We start from the raw sequence: 20,217 nt of genomic DNA on the forward strand, positions 1-20,217 counted from the left end.
CTGTGTTTTCCGATATCCCTTTTCTGTATGGTAGGATTCGTTTTTTTCTGGTGTATCAACAGAATAGTTTCCCCTAGTATACTTCTCATGTTTCTCATAGTGAAGTTCCGCCATTTAAAAGTTTGTGTGTACAAAACCCTTCCATTTTTATTTATTTATTGATAGCCATTGATTGTTGAGCCCCATCAGTTAAGTAAGATATCAGGAAAAACTACAAGGTGTTTTAAACTCTAGCCTGGGTAAATACGGAATACTGGAATTTCCCAGCCATATTCATGCAGAACCAATTAAGACAGAGTCTCTGTAAGGGACACAGTGGCTCAGTGGCTAAGACACTAAACTTGTCAATCAGAAAGGTCGGCAGTTTCGCGGTTTGAATCTCTAGCACCACATAACAGTGAAAAACGGCACAACGGGCCTATCAGAAGTTCAGAAAGTTTTTTGCCCTTCCCAGGCTCTGGAGGCTTTCCTGAAGCTTGGGGAGGGCGAAAATGGCCTCCCCCAGCCCTCTGGAAGGTCAAAAATCAGCTGATTGGCACTCACATGTGCACTGGAGCTGGTGGCTCACATGCCAGAATATATGGCTCTATGTGCCACCTGTGGCACACCTGCCACAGGTTCGCCATCACAGTCATAAATGGTCTTGTGGGTTTGAATAGACATGGTCCCTGGAAAAAATTGTCTTAAATGCCTGAAAGGCAAAGATCCACCTTGAAGGGGAAAAAAAAGATACTACTTTAACAGTATATAAGTGTGTCTGTGAAAGTGTGGGCATATTTGAGGTTCAGAAATATCAGAAGAGTAGCAAAATTATGGTAGACTAGATTTCTACCAATTGAGAAAAATTGGCAAAATGAATTGATCTTGTTGTAAGCTGTAAAGAGGAAGTGACCAACTTCTTCTTTACAGCTTACAATGAGATCAGTTCATTTTTCCAATTTTACTTCCTAAACTACACTACAACACAGATTATTTTGTGATGGCCTCTCATTTAAGTATTAAACATGCTCTTCTACATGTGCTTTTGAGCCAAGGGTGGTTATTACCAGTTTATGTATCCCAGATGTTTTCTCCACATGTGAGATGTGAAGGAGAAGAAGAATTTATAGTTTCTCAGCAACTGCCAAGCCTGTGCCACAGCTTCTCAGTGTAAATCCAGAAGCAACTACCAGCATTTAGGAAATCCTTAGAAATCAATCTATTAAAAACAGCTATGCAAATTAATTACCGTATTTTTCAGGCTATAAGATGTATTGGAGTATAAGACACAACAAGATTTTAAAGAGGAAAACAAGAAAAAAAAAGGTTTTGATCTCTGAGCATCTGGTTTTTGCTCTCCCTAGCCCTAGGAGCACTCTACAGGCCTCCCAAACCCTTTGCATGCCCCATTTTTGCAAAAAAAAATATGGGCCTGTATTCTGGAAAAACTGACCCATATTTGGCCTCTCAAATCCCCATGCATGCCGTTTTTGCCCTTACCAGCCCACAGGAGCACTCTGCATGCCTAGTTTTTTTGCAGAAACAGTTCAATTTTTCACAAAAATGGGACATGCAGGGCAGGGTTTTGGGAGGGCAAAACTGGCCATATACAGGGTATATGATGCACCAACATTTCCACCCTCTTTTTTTGGGGGGGGGAGGGTTGCGTCTTATATTCTGAAAAGTATGGTAAGTAAAAAAAATGTAGGCTTGCACCGAATCTCAAAATGACAATGTTTTTGTGACCATTCAAAACCATACAATGGGATTAACAGATAAAGTTTAATTTAACTGATCTGAGATTATACAGGTTTCAGTCTATTATTTCCTTCTCATCAGGTACTGCCTGTGATTCAGCTCAGGCCTGAACAGAATGATGTAGCATTTGGGAAGGAAAATGCAGCCTAGTAAACCAGCACTAGAAGCCAAAATGGAGAAGACCTCCACAGCTACCACATATTTCCCTTTGGTGCTGAGATAAGTTGGAATGAAAGAGAGCCACACACTGCAGAAGACCATCATGCTGAAGGTGATGAACTTGGCTTCATTGAAATTGTCTGGTAACTTTCTTCCTAGGAAAGCCATAGTGAAGCTGATCATGGCCAGGAAGCCCATAAAACCCAGGACACAGTAGAACATGGTAGCTGAACCCTCATTGCATTCAAGGACAATTTCTTCAGCCAGAGAGTGCATGTCAACATCAGGGAATGGAGGAAAGGTTGCCAGCCAAACCGCACAAATGGTGACTTGAGTAAGGGAACAGGAGAAGACAACAGACTGGGCCAGTGGTTTCCCCACCCATTTCCTGATCCTAGAGCCTGGTCTAGTGGCCATAAAGGCCAGAATTACAATTAGTGTTTTGGCCAAAATGCAAGAAACCGCCACTGAAAAGATAATGCCAAAAGTTATTTGGCGAAACAGGCACTTCACCTGCTCTGGCTGACCAATGAAAAGCAAAGGGCAAAAAAAAGAGAGCAGGAGGGAAATGATCAGGGCATAGGTGAGATTCCTATTGTTGGCTTTGACGATGGGAGTTTCCTTGTACTTAAGGAACATCCAAAGCACTAGAGCCGTTGTGCAAGAAAAGAAGACAGCAAGAGTTGTCAGGCTGATCCCCAAAGGTTCTCCGTAGCTCAGAAAACTGACATCTTTGGGGATGCAGCGATCCTGGTAATTGTTTGGATAATGATCTTCTGGACATGGAGTGCAGGAATCCATGTCTGGAAAAAAGAGGAAAATTTATCTGTAAAAAAGTTTTTCATGTATTTCATCCTGTATTCCAGGGATACTTTACCCACGTTTCTCTGAAAATAAGACCCGGTCTTATATATATATTTTGCCACCAAAAAAGGCACCAGGTCTTATCCCCTTTTTAGGGGATGTCTAATTACCGATTCACCTTGCACCCAGCAGGAGCCCACTGCCAGCCCACTTCTCCTGCGGCTGCTTACTGCCATTTGCGTGCATCGCCGCCGGCCTCCATTTCACTGTCAGAGGCCTTCAGGAAAGATCTCTGCAGCTGGGAAATGGGCTCCAGATTGATGCATGCAGCACCCCCTAGCTTCTGTTTTGCCATCAGAGGCCTCCTGGAAAGGCCTCTGCAGCCGATAACAGTTGTAGTGATACAGCATGGGTTGCACAGGTAAACCCACCAGTGGCTGGCCAGGTTAGGTGGTCTTAATAGAATGGACCTTATAGATTCATTTTAGTTTGGCCTTTTACTCCAATGCCCTGCAGTCCCAAAGTTGACTTTTAACTTCCTCATATTATAAATAGGGCTGAACAGTGTGGCAAGACTCTGTAAAGGAGGGGCACAGGAAGCCAGATGTGGGGGTAGAGATAGAACAGAGAAGTTGCAGAAAACTGTTGGTATGAATATCTGCTTTTGTAGTTTTCCAAGATGTACTTCCCTGTTCTGAACAGGGGTTTTTACGTTTTGTATGAATACGCCTCTTTAAACGCCCTCTGATTGACGAAGTTTGATTAAAGGTATAAAATCACTGCCCTGGGCGTAGCCAGGCCAGTTCAGATTTTGGTGTGTGAACACACTGAACTCGATGCATCCAATAAACCTGTTTCTCTTCCTTCGTGGTCTCAAGTCCTGATCTTTCGTAAGTAGATTACAAACCACAATCTGCTGCAACAGTAGAGCTATAAAGGCTGCAGAGACTTTTCCAGAAGGATCTCTGACAGCAAAACAGAAGCCAGGGGGTGCCCATGCATCACTCTGAACCTCATTTCTTGGCTGCAGAGGCCTTTCAGGAAGGCCTCTGATGGTGAAATGAAGGTCAGGAGTGAAGGGGAGAACGTGCGCATGTGGCAGCAGCCGGTGGCAGAAGAAGTGGGCCTGCAAGGTAAGGCAGGTGTCAGGGTATGCGTAGCCTGGTAAGTAGGGCAACTCCACCACCCCGATCCCCACTTTTGCTTAACTTTTACCTGTGCGCCTTGCCCCACCCTGTGCATCCCAGAGTTGGTGGGGTCTTAACTAGGGCTTATTTTGGGGCTTATATTGGATACACATATAAAAATCAAAGTTAGGACTTACTTTGGGGGTAAGTCATATTTTTGGGGAAATACGGTATCTCACACCAGACCTCCAAACCAATTTGCAATGATTCAGAAGGAAAAATATTCATCAATGAAAACAGTCTTAATAGGTAAGAACAATCTAGAGGTGTATGACTCATTAATTAGAGAGTACTGATACATGATGCAATCTATGCTATGATTAGTTGTTGTAAGTATAAAAGGGAAATTTCCCTTGTTTGTTTTTTCTTCCACATGTTCTATATACTGCTTATCTTGCCTCCTGATATTCTTATGCTCCTAACAACCATGTGTTTTTTTGTTCTTCTGGATGATGACAAAGACTGCAGTAAGTTTGAATGCTAAATACATTTATCTGTAAGACTTCCTACAACAAAATAAAGCTAAACTAGCTCCATACAAATAACCCAGTCTCGGAAACTACTATTCACATGGGCATTGTTTTTGAAATATAAGGAAAATGTACATCCAATGAGTTATTCCTTTTTCCACCAAGTTTAGTAGTAACAGCTTGGACCAGTAGAGTAGGAAGGTGACACCCATGTTGGCAGTGAGATCAAGCAATCAATGGTACAGATGTTACAGTCAGATTGCCCCATGCAATAAATTCTAAACCAAATGCAATGTGATGCAATGAAACTCAACAATATTATCCCTTACCCATCTGGCTTGAGATCTCCCCAGCTGGACAGGGAAGGCAATCATAACAACAGAATGGATTGCCTTCCTTTTTCATCCGCTGGTGACCCAAATGGCAAAGGTCATTGCACAAGGAAGAGGGTGATTCCTGTAGGCAAATGAAAGTAGACGTTTTGATACTGACAAAAACTTCTTTGTTGGTTTAATAAAGAGAAGGGAAAGGGAAGGAAATAATAAGACTTAGGAGCACTCATCTCAAATGATCTTAGCCCCAGAGCTCACTGTAACAGCATTGCAAAAAAAAACAAAAAAAACATTAAGAGTTGTTAACCTAATTTTGTGAAGCTTCTTCTCTAGCAACATTGTACTGCAAACTAGGGCATACAAAACCTTTGCCAGACCAATTCTTGAATATAGCTCACCTGCCTGGAATTCACATTGTATATAGAACATTAGTACAACTGAGCGACTCCAGAGGTATTTCACAAGAAGAATACTACACTCCCTTGCTCACAATAGAATACCTTATGCCACCAAGCTTGAAATTTTGGGCTTGGACAAGCTAGAACTATGCTGACTAAGGTCTGACCTAAGCGTAGTACAAAAAATTATCCGCTACAATGTCCTACCTGTCAATTACTACTTCAGCATTAAGCACAACAACAATAGATACAAACTAAAGGTAAACTGCTCCAAACTCAATTGCAGAAAATATGACTTCAGCAACAGAGTGGTCAATGCTTGGAATGCACTATCTGATTCTGTTGTTACATCCTCAAACCTTTAACCTTAAACTGTCTAGTGTGAACCTCATCCCTTTCCTAAGAGGTCTGTAGGGGGCGTGCATAAATGCCCCAGCGGGCCTATTATGCCTCTCCTATTGTCCCCATTTTTCGTACCCATTTTCTGTGTTCATGTCCATGGTTATAGTTACACCTGTTATCTAGTACATGTTCGACAAACTAAACTAAATAAAATGAATAAAATAAAGATGTGGGCATCTTTTAGAGAAGGGGTGTCAAATTGGCAGCCTACAATTCAGATACATCACAGGCAGGCCACGGCCACCCCAGCTCCATGAATGGGAAAAATGTCACATGACGGCAACATGACACTATGAATTTGACACCCGTGTTTTAGAGGGTCAGGCTTTCTGAACTCACTTCCCCCATAGAACTATCAGAAATAATCACTATAGGAAGAGAAGAAATTAAACAATGGCCTTCAAAGCAACCAGAGTTATTTTCATGAGCATATATTGACCTGAAGATCTGCCCAGGGTCAGTTTTGTAAACTGCCCTGAACAGAGATGGGATTCAGCCAGTGGATGAAGAGAGCTGGTAGCAGAAATTTTGAGTAGTTCAGAGAACCAGCCCCTGGTCCTCGCTGCCTCCCAGCCTCCCAGCTGATCTTCTTTTGTTGCCCTGATCAGAAGAACAGAGCTAGAAAGCAGGTTACTGGGGTGGGGAGAGAATGGGGATTTTGCAATTTCTTTCCCCTGTCATGTCCACAAAGCCACACCCACAGAAATGGTAGCAAAAATTTTGAATCCCACCACTGCCCCTGAATCAGTAAATTAGAAATTAGAAAAATGTTTAAAATCAGATGGTCCTCATTCACTATATCCATTGCACCTTAGGATATGGCTTGGGCCACACAATGGAATCCTGAGAAATGGAGAAGACATGGTCCTTTGGAGCAAGGGGATCAATTCTTCCCACCTTGACCCGAAGAAAGGTCTGATTTGGGAACGTCACCCAATTGATAATATCAAACCCAGCTTTCAGTTCTCTGTTTTCATCAAAAGAAACGGTTTCCTCAACACTATTGTTAAATGAGAGTCTCCTTAAATAATGGTGCAGCTAAATGGAAGTAGAAAGGGGGAAGGAAAAAACACACAAGAAAATTAAGGGGTATAAATGACGTATTTCTAATATTCAGATTGTTTTGTAATATTAAAGCCTCTTAATTTCATGCATATGGATTTGCTTATAGCTGATCTAATTCATTTATAGTGCACATGTTTTTTTCTAAATCTGGCCACTTCCGCCCCTCTCCCCAAAAAGATGAGGGAAAAACACTAAGAAAAATGATAGAATGTATATGTATATGTATATGTATATGTATATGTATATGTATATGTATATGTATATGTATATGTATATGTATATGTATATGTATATGTATATGTATATGTATATGTATATGTATATGTATATGTATATGTATATGTATATGTATATGTATATGTATAAATGTATGTATATATCTAAAGGGTTAGGGGTGCAAGGGTCTTGTAACTTGACAGCTTTAAGACTTGCGTGCTTCAAATGCCAGAGTTTCTGAGCCAATATTTTGGTTGCTAAGCAAGAGCGTTGTTAAGTGAGTTTCACCACATTTTACAAATTGGCCATGCCCACCCACTCACATGACTGCCAGTCCACTCCCGCTCGGTCACATTGCCCAGCCATGTGACCGTGTGGTAGTGGCTTGCCAGCCACTCCCACAAAACAGGCCACACCTACAAACGAGGTTCTAAAATTTTTTGAAACCCACCACTGATTATATGTGTGTGTGTGTGTGTGTGTGTGTGTTGCAATTGTGCTGATAAATAAATAAAGGGAGACTAGTGTAGATCTATTTCAAGCTATTTAGCTCTCATCAGCTAGCCATACCCTTACTGGGAATCGAACCTGAGCTGTATTACATATTAGGCAGTTATATTAGCCACTAAGCCACAAGATCCCCACCTTTATCAGGAATATATATATCAAGAATTACCAGAAGTACAGGCAGGATTTTGAAGAGGCTGAGGAAATAGAGACCAAATTGCCAATGTATGCGGGATCATGGAGAAAGCTAGGGAGTTCCAGAAAAAAAATCTATTTTGCTTCGTTGACTATGCTAAAGCCTTTGATTGTGTAGATCACAACAAATTGTGGCAAGTTCTTAAAAAGATGGGAGTACCAGATCATTTTATTTGTCTCTTGAGAAACCTATATGTGGGTCAAGAAGCAACAGTGAGAATTGGACCTAGAACCACTGATTGGTTCAAAATGTGAAAGGGGCCCAGCAAGGCTGTATACTGTCACCCTGCCTTTTAACTTATATGCAGAGCACATCATGAGAAAGGCGGGGCTAGATGAATCAAAAGTTGGAATTAAGATTGCTGGGAGAAATATCAACAACTTCAGATATGCAGATGATGCCACTCTAATGGCAGAAAGTGAGGAGGAACTAAAGAGCTTCTTTATGGCTCTTTAGTTCCTTTAGTATAGATGCGGGTGAAAGAGAGTGCAAAGATTGGCTTGAAACTCAACATTAAGAAAACTAAGATCATGGCATTTGACCCTTTCAATTCCTGGCAAATAGATGGGGAAGAAGTGGAGGTAGTGATAGATTTTATTTTCCTGGGCTCCAAGTTCACCGCAGATGGGAACTGCAGCCAAGAAATTAAAAGATGCTTCTCCTGGGTAAGAAAGCTATGGAAAATCTAGACTGCATACTAAAAAGCAGAAATATCATTCTGCCAACAAAAGTGCATATACCGTATTTTTTGGAGTATAAGATACACCTTTTTCCCTCAAAAAAGAGGGTGAAAATCTGGGTGTGTATTATACACTGAATACAGCATTTTTTGCCTCCTGAAACCCCGCCCCCTTCGCAACAATGGCCATGCATAGCCTTTAGGAGGCTTATAGAGTGCTCCTGGGGAATGGGGGGGTTTAAAAATGAGCAAGAAACAGCCCATTTTTTTTTGCAAAAACAAGCCCATTTGTTATAAAAAAAAGGGGCATACATAGACTTTAGGAGGCTTTCAGAGTGCTCCTGGGGGCTGGAGGGTATAAGTATAATCTTTATTGTCATTGTACTTAAATACAACGAAATTGGTTAGGGCAGAAATGAGCAAAAAATGGGCCCACCACTCACGCGGAACCATCTCTCCTCCCACATCAGTCCGCATAGCCAGAAAGTTGGGGAACTCTGCATTAACTCATCCAACTGATGATCAATCAGATGACCTAAGGAAGAGGGATAAGCCTCTTGGCCCTTCTGAGTCTGACTCGAATGGATTATTCATAAAAGACAGCCACCGGACAAGAAACCAAATATGCAGTGGTCTATTTTAGGGCTAATAATGAGATCCGCCTTTTGCTGTCCTTCTCTTTACTGTGTCAGTTTTATGAAGCTTGTTGAATATTTCAGTCAGGTTATATCTCATGTTTAACATTAGGATTACAACTGATAAAATTCTATCAACAATACATTCATGAGGGTACGAATTAAGGTGGATGGAAAAGGAAGCCACTTGTTCATCTAGTAAACCGCTTTGCCGCTTTCTCACATCGGGAAGAAATTTCCTTCATTTTTGATGATGCCATGTGCCTCAACTGATAATGTGAACTTCCTGCCTTCTGGTCCTTTTGCATCATTCTCTATGGGGAGAAAGCTGTAAAAACAATTGTTTGCCTCTCTTACCTTTATAAGAAAATAAATTTTTAAGAGTTCATATCACTCTTTTTTTCTTTAATTAATTACCCCCTCAGAATGAAAGGACACTGCCCCGAAATTATCACAGAGAAAACTTTATGTGCTAAAAGAGAAACATTTGAAATGATTTGGAGGTTCTGATCAGTTCCTCTGAACTTCTTCATTCGGGACATTACCTGCCATGGCTCTTTAGTGATGGAATTCCTTCTTTTTATTTGTGCTGTCATTCTGGAATCGAACTGGGATGAATCCATGGATTGCAAAGCATGAGCCATAGTGTAAACTGCAGTGTAGAGGCTGTAGCTATGACTAGTCATTGTGGTTTCGAAAACAGAACCAGGCAGTGTCTCCACCTTCTCTTTCCCAGTGCAGACATTTTCCTCCATCTTGTCCTCTCTTGAAGAAGAGAAGTGACAGTTGAAGGCCTGTTGCCAAAAGTCCTTGATGAACCCATCTCCATTTTCCTCATTTGGGTTTCTTCTTTTAAGGAATGTTTGAAATCCCATCACATCCATTGAATGAAGGGCGACCAAGAGAGCACCATGGATAATATCAACCTCAAAGTCTTTGAGAAAGGGAACTGATGTGAATTCCATCTGGGCTGTCATAATCCAGACTTTGCTCTTGGTTTTGATGGGTAGGTTTTCAAATTCTGAAACGCGGGGGAACATCCTCAAAAAGATCATAGTGTGAATTTCTCCATGTATGAGCACTACGTTGGCTGTGCTATCACTAATTATCTTGTATATTCTGATCCATTTATTCACCATATATAAGGCAAAATATAAGGTAGGCAAAGTTTCTATAAAATCAAAGCAGATGCCATTCTTGGAAAACTTGGGCAGTATAGTGTGTACAAATCTCAATCCATTCTCATCTTCTATAAAAATAACTCCAACCCAGATCCACCTGAAAAGAAGCAGCAGTTGTTGGATTCCCAAATATTGATGCTCCCTACTAGGGAACATCCGTAAGGAAAACACACTTTGGGATGGGTCATTTATTACTGGAGCAGAACCATAAGTGAACTGAAACGAAAGGAAATAAACAAGGGAAGACTTAATTCCCAATCTCTATCCGAAATCAGAAAAAATATAATACCCCAAATTGCAGGAAATAAATGGTTTTATTTATGGAATCCAGGTACAAGAGACTCATTCAGTGGCTTAATGACACTGGAGATGATCTTATCTCCAGTGGTTTGAGTCTTAGCTCTACATGATGGGATGAGCTCCCATCACTTGCCTCAGCTTCTGCCCACCTTTCAGTTCGAAAGTGTTGTATGCGAGTAGATAAATAAGTAGCACTTTGGTGGGGAAGACGAGCTATGCTCTGTGTAGGCAGTCAAATTCCTGATGGTTCTGAATTTTCCCAGTTGCAACATCTGCCTATGAGGCAGCTCTGAGAAGGGAGGGGACCTTGAATGATGCTGTACGAAGAGGCATCTCTCCGGTGTACAGCCAGCTCACCCTAATGTGGCTCACCTTGGACATCATACAAACATTTCCTATAACAGGACTGATAGCTTGGCAACCCAAACTACACAAAATACATTGTGGTCTCCTAGCTACTGTAACACCACCACCCACAATTTCCGCTACTGGTTTGGCGAACTGGTACGAACTGGCTGAATACAACCTCTGATATGATTCCCTTTTGTGACCTTCTGACAAGCAAGATCAATGGGGAAACCAGATCCACTTTACAACTGTGTTACTAAATTAAGAACTGCAGTGATTCACTTAACAAATATGGTGAGAAAGGTAAAATGGAGCAAACTCACTTAACAAATTTCTCACTTAACAATAAAAATTTGGGAGGAAGTTCTCCAGGAAGTTCTCCAGGAAGTTCTCCAGGAAGTTCTCCAGGAAGTTCTCCAGCTGGACAACAGGAAGTTCTCCAGCTGGACGAACGTGGGGTGTGTGGGTTCTTAAGAGTCTCACATGAACCTTGTCTGACAATCCAATTCCGAGATTCTTTTGAATCTGAACCCTCACTAGAGGTGTGGGTGAAGAAGGGCAGCATCTCATCAGACCCTGGGGGAAGCAACTGATCCCTTGTTGGTTAAAGATTTGCCTATGAATTGGAGTCAGGGTAGCAGCCAGTAACATGGCTGACAAGATGTTGACTTTTTGTCAAGCTAATTGAGCAGGGTGACACCGGAAGAGATGAAAGGCCTGATAAGAGAATTTAACTAACCCACAACTATAAATTAAATCTGAAAAAGGCAAAGAAATCTTGAGAACATAAATAATACTGATCATCAGATCAGGACTTTTTTTTCCTAAAGAAAGGAAGAAAGGAAGGTGGAGGGTTGTAATACCAGCCCTCCCAGAAGTTCTTTGTTTAAAATGCTTTTGAATAGAAGAATAGAAAGCAGAGGTGACAAATCCACTCAATTATAAACACTACATTTATTTTGTTTGAACTCCTTCCAGCTAATATAACAAAAAAAGAGTACTTCCTCTTACTGATATCAAACAACTTAACCTTGACGGAGTAGGAAGTTTTAATTAACCAACTGCTATAAATCAGAATTTGGAAAAGCAGAGGCAGAGAAAAATTTTCAACTGATTACAAGCCAATTATAAGTGATTTATTTTGAGCAGTGATTGAAGCAAAGTAGATGGATTAATTAAACTAAAGGTGGACCAGAATTTTGAAATAAGATTTGTATAACTAACTGAAATCTTGAAACTGGATATCAAGGAAGAATAAAAGACTAAGATGGCCCCCATTGCTTTTTTCCATAGCAATTGAAGTAGATAAATCTAAGATGGACTACAACTCTGAAGCAAGGATTGTATAACTAACCATAACTTTGAAACTGAAAATTATGGAAAACTGGGAATTAGAAGAACTATGTGAAATTATAAAAATATGCATAAATCAATAAAATTAAGCTTAAATAGAATTCTGAACCCAGGGGAGCAGAGATCTAAAGAAGAATTAAAAAAAGAAGAAGGGGGCAAGACGATGAAGGGGAAGAAATGGAGGGAAATAAAAAGCAGACAAAAAAAAACCCATTAGTTTTGGCATTGGTATAGGGAAAATGATAAAAAAAGGAGATGTCCCAACAAAAGGGGGGGAAATGCACATAAAAGTGGTCTTGAAGATTGTTAATAGTATAAAGAAAATTGAAGTAGGAGACTATGCCCCAACAAAGAGAAATAAAAAATATTTGAGTGAGGACAATTTGGGGAAAATTGTTGTGAGTGTTAAAACAAAGAAAAGGGGAAGACAGGAACAGAGAAATGGGACAAAAGACTTACTAGGGGGGGGGGAAAACAGATATCTAGATATGGGAAAATATAAATTAAGATAAGGGTTTTATTCTTAAAGATGAAAATAAAATGAAAGGATGACAAAGAGAAGAAAGGAGGGAGGGAGGGAGGGGGAGGAGAGAGAGGGGGAAGAAAGTGATGGATAAGGATAAATATGGTGTATGGAGAGCAGAAGAGCTAAATAACTGTGTTTTGGGAGTTGGTGGTAAGATGAATTGTTGTAAACACTTAATAATACAAAATGATGTTGGCTATGTAATAGTATACATGCGATTATATGTTGTGAAAATGGAAAAATAAAAAAAATTGCAAGAAAAATTTTTGGGTGGCTCAATTGTGGTTGCAAGTTGAGGACTAACCGCATTTATTTACATCCCTGGTTAGGATTTTAAATACTTTAAGCAACATTTTTTTCTCTATTAAAGTTTGTCCAGTACAATTCGGACATTGATATTTCAAGGAGTGTATCTGCAGACCAGAATGAAAATCAAGATTTTCAAGTGTGTATGTTGCATCTCGCAAAGAAATAATAGAACTGTAGTGGCACGGTGGTTAGAATGCAGTACTGCAAGCTACTTCTGCCAGCTGCCAGCAGCTGGTTCAGCATTTCAAATCTCATTGGATAAGGTTGAGTCAGCCTTCCAGCCTTCCGAGGTGAGTAAAATGAGGACCCAGATTGTTGGGGGCAATATGCTGACTCTATAAACTGCTTAGGGAAGACTGTAAAGCAATGTGAAGCAGTATATGTCCGTGCTATTGCTATCTGACCTCACTGTGATATGACTACCAAGTGAAGATCAGATTAATTAATCAAGCTTTTGATTCTTCAAGCTATCCTTATACTTAACCCATTGCTCAAAATTATGAAGTTCTACTGATATAATTCATAGATTGTATCACTTTTACATTCAATATTCAACTATTTTTATACATTCTATCCCACACTATCTAGTGATGCTTAATGTTTCACAGTATTGTGATACCCACACAAAACTATATTCAAAACCTAAGGGACATATTGTGGGTTTATTCAACAGCCAGGTTCTGTCTTTTCAGCTTACCTGAGGTACCTTGTAGATGCTCAGAATGGTTGCCATAAAAAACCCCACATCTGAATCGGGTCCTCCAATGACTGCCATAGCATTATCTTTAGTATCACACTTGTAGTTTGGGATAAAGTTGTTCCACGTGGAGAGAAGCTCCAGAGAAGCAAGTAAAGTACCACTTGGAAGAAAATGGCTGTTATAGATGTGGAAGCCCAGGGAAGTATTGGGTAATATATGAGGATTTTCATTGATCTCCATCACAGCAAATACGAAGGCCAGGGTATGTTGATAGATCTGAGTCACAAATCTGCAGTGTAATTTACAAGCTGAATGAGCGCAGAGATTTGCTAATTTTTCACCCACAGTAAATACTTAACAATCACAGATGTCTTAAACAATTAAAACACACTTTAACAGTGAAGTTATATGGAATTAGAAGTTAGAACTGGACTCATATTCTTATCTGGAGTGTTGAAAGAACAACTTTCTATTGTTTTACTTTATTTCCATTCACCTCTGCACCTTAGAAGGAAGGCTTCTCAAGTATCTATATGTCTTCAAAGATCTTTGAAGATATATAGACACTTCAACATGATATGTGCAACTGTTACTTGGTGGACAAATAATCAGTAACATCTGATGGATTTTAAGAAGATTCTCAACTAGACAACATCTTAAATCTAGTAGACAGAAGGTTTTGATGTGGGACACTTTTGGACTTCCTAGTGTGAAATATTATGTGGAGTGAGCAGGAGGATAAATACTCCAATAGGAATATTCAATACTCATAGAAAACTAGGCAAAGATAGCTACCAGCACCACCACTGCAAAATCATTCCTAGTACTTATGCTTTACTAGTACATGCTGGCAAAGAGTGCACCATAAAATATTATGTCCACCTAATAAATCCCATTAGCATATGTGAAAGAGGAAGGAAATGAAACACATAATCCAGAATAGGAAATATCAAAACTTTTCAAATACATTAAAATTGAATATAGTCTCAATAAGTAATAGGTCAAGGCAAATTCTCTGTAGTGAATGTTCTTTCACTAATTTGATATACAGGAAATTTTTATTTCACAAGTGGTTTTTATAGTAGCAGTTATTTGTTATTTTGTTCAATAGCAATAGCAGTTAGACTTATATACCGCTTCATAGGGCTTTCAACCCTCTCTAAGTGGTTTACAGAGTCAGCATATTGCCCCCAACAACAATCCGGGTCCTCATTTTACCCACCTCGGTAGGATGGAAGGCTGAGTCAACCCTGAGCCGGTGAGATCTGAACAGCCAAACTGCAGAACTGCAGTCAGCTGAAGTAGCCTGTAGTGCTGCATTTAACCACTGTGTCACCTCGGCTCCTTCAGTTGGTAAGTGGAATAGAATAAAATAACAGAGTTAGAAGGGAACTTGGATGTCATCTAGTTCAACCCCCTGTTCAGGCAGGAAACCCTATACCAATTCAGGCAAATAGTTGTCCAATCTCCTTTAAAACCTCCAGTGTTGGTGTTGGAGTGTTGGGGCATTCACAACTTCTGGAGGAAAGCTGTTCCACTGATTAATTGTTTTAACTGTCAGGAAATTTATCCTTAGTTCTAAGTGGCTTCTCTCCTTGATTAGTTTCCACCTGTTGCTTCTTGTCCTACCCTCAGGTGCTTTGGAGAACATCTTGACTCCCTCTTCTTTGTGGCATTCCCTGAGATATTGGAACACTGCTATCATGTCTCCCCTAGTCAGTCGTGGGATTCAAATAATTTAACAACTGGTTCTCTGCTCTAATGATTTCTCCCAACAACCAGTTCAACAAACTGCTCAGAAAATTAACAACTGGTTCTCCCGAAGTGGTGCAAACTGGCTGAATCCCACCACTGCCCCTAGTCCTTCTTTCATTAAACTAGACATACCCAATTCCAGCAATCATTTTTTTTAAGTTTTAGCCTCCAGTCCCTTAATCATCTTCATTGCTCTGCACTCTTTCTAGAGTCTGTCTGACTCTTTGCAACCCATGGATCATAGCATGCCAGTTACTCCGTCCTCCACTATCTCCCTTTTCCCAAACTCATGCCCACTGGATCAGTGACACTACCTAACCATCTCATGCTCTGCTATCTCCTTCTCCTTTGGCCTTCAATCTTTCCCAACACCAGGGTCTTTTCCAACGAGAGTAGCAGTTACGCATAACGGTTATAAAAATATTGTCATGCTTATAGACTGAATGAATGAAGGACTTAATATACAAACAATGAATATAACAAGCAGATTGATTGTGATCTAATGGAATTGATGATAATCTATCGGGTCAGGGAAAACTGAATGTGTATTTGGTAGATTGCGAGAAATAACTTCTATAGCAAAATTGGGGCATTCTTATTGAAGAGACGGAGGGAGGGAGGGATAGTAGAAGCTTGGAGTTGACTCCTATTGCAAAGAAAGCGTGAGAATTTTTCTCATTCATGCTTTCACAATGCAATTATATTCCAAGCACCACTTGTTTGAGATAATGCAATTTGAAACGAGAAAGTTCCTTATGGAAAATGCTAGTATTAACTAAACTGTTAACTTACCCAATCTCACCCAGGAGGTTGTGAGATGGATGCTGGTTGTAGGTCACAGGGTTGGAAAATGTGAAGACTTGAGAAATTATGCCAGAAATGCTCAGGTGCCCTGGCTGATAATACTGATGACTTATTGGCAGAGGGTAAAGGATATGGCACATAGGACTCGGGACATTGGACACAGTTCGAGGCAGTAGAAGTAATACCAGGAACACAAAGGGTGGCCATAAGTAGAAACATGTTCTGCACATCAGTTCCTGTCTCAAGTGTGCTTAAGAAGTTGAGGATGAATTTAGTGCCCACTTGGCACTAAGGATCTTCAGGGGAAGTCACCACACAATCGGTGTTGGGTCCCTTTCTTGAATTGCAAAATATTGTTTAGTAACATTCTTTGATCTTGGTTCTTTTTTGCCTAGATGTATTAGTTATCCTTTGGGAAATGAAATAGAAGTCACCTGTGTCAGGTTGTTAACTACAGGGGAGATGATTGCCTTTACAAAATTATGGGTTCTTGGTAATATCGTAGAAGAAAACAACTTAATTGCATACTTCAACAAGATGTTTCTTTTCTTTTCACTTTATTAGACTATCAAGAGGCCAGGAATATTTTAGGATCATTTTATTTAGCACAAATACTTTCTAATGTTCCAGTAGTACCCTTTCCTAAATTGAGGGCCCTTCAGACACTCACTTTTGCCCTGGACATCTTACTGCTTGACTACTGCCATGCGCTGTACTTGGGATTGTCCTTGAAGATCATCAGGAAGCTTCAGCTGGTCCAGAATGCAGCAATGTAGACAGGGATGAGCATCCCTCAGAATGCCTCATTTCATTCATTCATTTCATTTATTATATTTATATGCCGCCCTTTCCCCCCGAAGGGGACTCAGGGCGGCTAACAAATCAAATCAGGGAAGGTGGGGTACAGACAAAAAATAAAAAAAAATGAAACATAACAATACATAATTTAAAACACACAACAGTCATACCATTCGAGACAGGGGCAACAGCTCTTTAGCCCCAGGCCTGTCAGAACAGCCAGGTTTTAACGGCTTTGCGGAAGACCTGGAGGGTGGTGAGGGTTCGAATCTCCACGGGGTGTTCATTCCAAAGGGTCGGAGCAGCCACAGAGAAGGCTCTCCTCCGGGTAGTCACCAGTCGACACTGGCTGGCGGAGGGAATTCGGAGGACACCTAATCTGTGGGATCTAATCGGTCTAGTGGAGGTGATTGACAGCAGGCGGTCTCTCAAGTACCCAGGTCCAATACCATGAAGGGCTTTATAAGTGACGACTAGCGCCTTGAAGCGTATCCAGAGACCAATAGGCAGCCAGTGCAGCTCGCGGAGGATAGGTGTTACGTGGGTGAACCGAGGTGCAGTAGTCCAGTCTAGAGGTCACAAGGGCACGAGTGACTGTTGTGAGGGCCTCCCAGTTCAGGTAGGGATGCAACTGGTGCACCAGGCGAACCTGGGCAAAAGGGGAGGTTGGAGACTGGACGATAGTTGTTTAACACGGCTGGATCCAAAGATGGCTTCTTCAGAAGGGGTCTCACCACCGCCGCCTTTAGAGCGGGGGGAAAGAACCCCTCCCGAAGGAGTTGCACTATTTATTAGTGTAATTCAGGGCACGATTTACATGATTCAGGGCAAGTTCTGGTTTCTACCTATAGAAGTGGCATAGGCCCTGATTAGTTGAGGGATTACCCATAGTAATTGTACAGCCAGTTAGAGTTCTTTCAATCAAACAATGCCATCTATTGGGATCATGATTTGTTCCCACCTGGGTTTGTTATCTCTCCCATCTTTTGCTACTTTTGTTTTGTTTTGTGTTTTTTTCTTGCTTGTAGAGCATTCAGAATCACTGGGTGTTACAAAGCATATATATCTCCCTCCCTCCCTGCACCCCCTCTCTCTAGGTATATCTCTCTCTCTTCTATCTATCTATCTATCTATCTATCTATCTATCTATCTATCTATCTATCTATCTATCTATCTATCCATCCATCCATCCATCCATCCATCCATCCATCCATCCATCCATCCATCCATCCATCCATCCATCCATCCATCTATCTATCTATCTATCTATCTATCTATCTATCTATCATCTATCTATCATTTCTCTCTCTCTCTCATCTATCTATCTTTATGTCTATCTCTATGTCTATCAAATTTCTAATCTATCTCTCATCTCTACCTCTATCTGTATCTCTGTCTGTCTGTCTGTCTGTCTGTCTGTCTGTCTGTCTGTCTGTCTATCTATCTATCTATCTATCTATCTATCTATCTATCTATCTATCTTCTATCTATCTATCTATCTATCTATCTATCTATCTATCTATCATCTAACTATCCATCCATCCTTCCTTCCTTCCTTCCATCCATCCATCCATCCATCCATCCATCCATCCATCCATCCATCCATCCATCCATCTCTATCATCTATATCTATCATCTATATCTATCTGTCATCTATATCTATCATCTATCATCTCTCTCTCTCTTTCTCTATCAATCTTTATTTCTATCTCTATGTCTATCAAATTTCTAATCTATCTCTCATCTCTATTTGTTTCTCTGTCTCTCTTTCATCTATCTATCTATTTATCCATCTGTATGTCTGTCTGCCTGCCTGCCTGCCTGCCTCACTATCTCTCTCTCTATTATCTCTACACACACACACACACACACACACACACACACACACACACACACACACCAATGCTATCCATAGGACTGGAGCTGAGTTGGAATATCAATTTTGCAGCCACACTAGTGATATATATTTGTGCAGCCACACAAATATGTATGTATGTATGTATGTATGTATGTATGTATGTATGTGTACGTACGTACGTGTATATGTATATGTATATGTATATGTATATGTATATGTATATGTATATGTATATGTATATGTATATGTATGTATATTTGTGTGTGTGTTTGTATATATATAATGCTGTAAAGGGGAAGGGGGGATTTCTACATAGTCACCCACCTAATAGATTGCTGTTATTGCTTTTCAGGAAAGAATAAACTGTCTGTAGTTTCCCCGATCAAAGTTCAAAAATCAACTTGACAAGAAATGATATATCAATAATTATCTCCATTTTCTTCCCAAGGAGATTGAAGATAGGAACCAGAAAAAGTGGACTCAGCTAAGAACCTACCCTTATCCGCAGATAGCAGATTGCAGCTGGTGATTTGCAGATTGATGGCCCAGATTGGGTAGTTTATTTCATCTAGTGCAAGATAGCTAGGAATCACACAGGGATGCCTGAGAACCTATTTAGAACTTTGCTGTTCAGTTGCTCCTCCATCCCCCATTGTTTCCTGGAGTTGCTAGAAATTCAGTTTCCTAGCACCCAAATCATTTATTTCCCTGAGTAACACCCCACCAATGTACAAAAAGTAAAGGTTCCCCTTGCACTAGTGGTGGGTTTCAAAAATTTTTGGAACCTCTTCTGTAGGTGTGGCCTGCTTTCTGGGTCCACTGGTGGAACCTCTTCTAACCAGTTTGGTAGATTTGACAAATTGGTTCTACCGAATAGGTGCGAACTGGTAGGAACCCACTTCTGCCTCGCACATATGTGCTAGTCATTCCCATCTCTAAGGGACACTGCTCATCTCCATTTCAAAGCTGAAGAGCCATCACTGTCGAAAGACGTCTTTGTGTTCATGTGGCTGGTATGACTAAATGCCGAAGGTGCATGGAACCTTCCCACCAAAGGTGGTCCCTATTTTCCTACTTGCATTTTTTACATGCTTTCAAACTGCTAGGTTGGCAGAAGCTGGGTCAAGTAATGGGAGCTCACTTGGTTATGCGGCACTAGAGTTTTGAACCACCAAACTGCCAACCTTTCTGATTGACAAGCTCAGCATCCTAGCCACTGAGCCACTGTGTCCCTTACATACATACATACATACATACATACATACATACATACATACATACATACACACAAACACACCCACACCCACCCACACACAAACATCAACTTATTCAGTGCCTCAATTTTCCTCCATGCAGGTTTGGTTGCAATCTCTCTCTCCTTCATATCCTAATTTTAAAAGCCCCCAGGTCTGCAAGGAAAGGCAATTAGAAGGCCTAAGTCATGAAAGTCTAGATTTCTGCAGCCAGAAGAGAGTTTTCTCAACTATCAGCTGCTAGA

The 20,217-nt window shown here is 40.6% G+C and overlaps 1 protein-coding gene across 1 annotated transcript; it reads right to left on the reverse strand.

Moving 5' to 3' along the window:
* Nucleotides 1-1,800: 1,800 nt before the first annotated feature.
* Nucleotides 1,801-13,774, reverse strand: LOC106548426 (vomeronasal type-2 receptor 26-like). The gene is made up of 5 exons (XM_087712032.1): nt 13,502-13,774; nt 9,333-10,184; nt 6,300-6,527; nt 4,687-4,813; nt 1,801-2,699 (listed from the first exon to the last, which is right to left on the reverse strand). Exons 1-5 carry the CDS (start codon nt 13,742-13,744, stop codon nt 1,801-1,803), a joined length of 2,349 nt encoding a protein of 782 aa, XP_087568158.1. The 5' UTR covers nt 13,745-13,774.
* Nucleotides 13,775-20,217: the final 6,443 nt, after the last annotated feature.

This window comes from Thamnophis sirtalis, unplaced genomic scaffold (genome assembly GCF_051295495.1).
Source record: "Thamnophis sirtalis isolate CommonGarterSnake01/CBP01778 unplaced genomic scaffold, rThaSir2_p1.2 scaffold_4, whole genome shotgun sequence".
Taxonomy (NCBI): domain Eukaryota; kingdom Metazoa; phylum Chordata; class Lepidosauria; order Squamata; family Natricidae; genus Thamnophis; species Thamnophis sirtalis.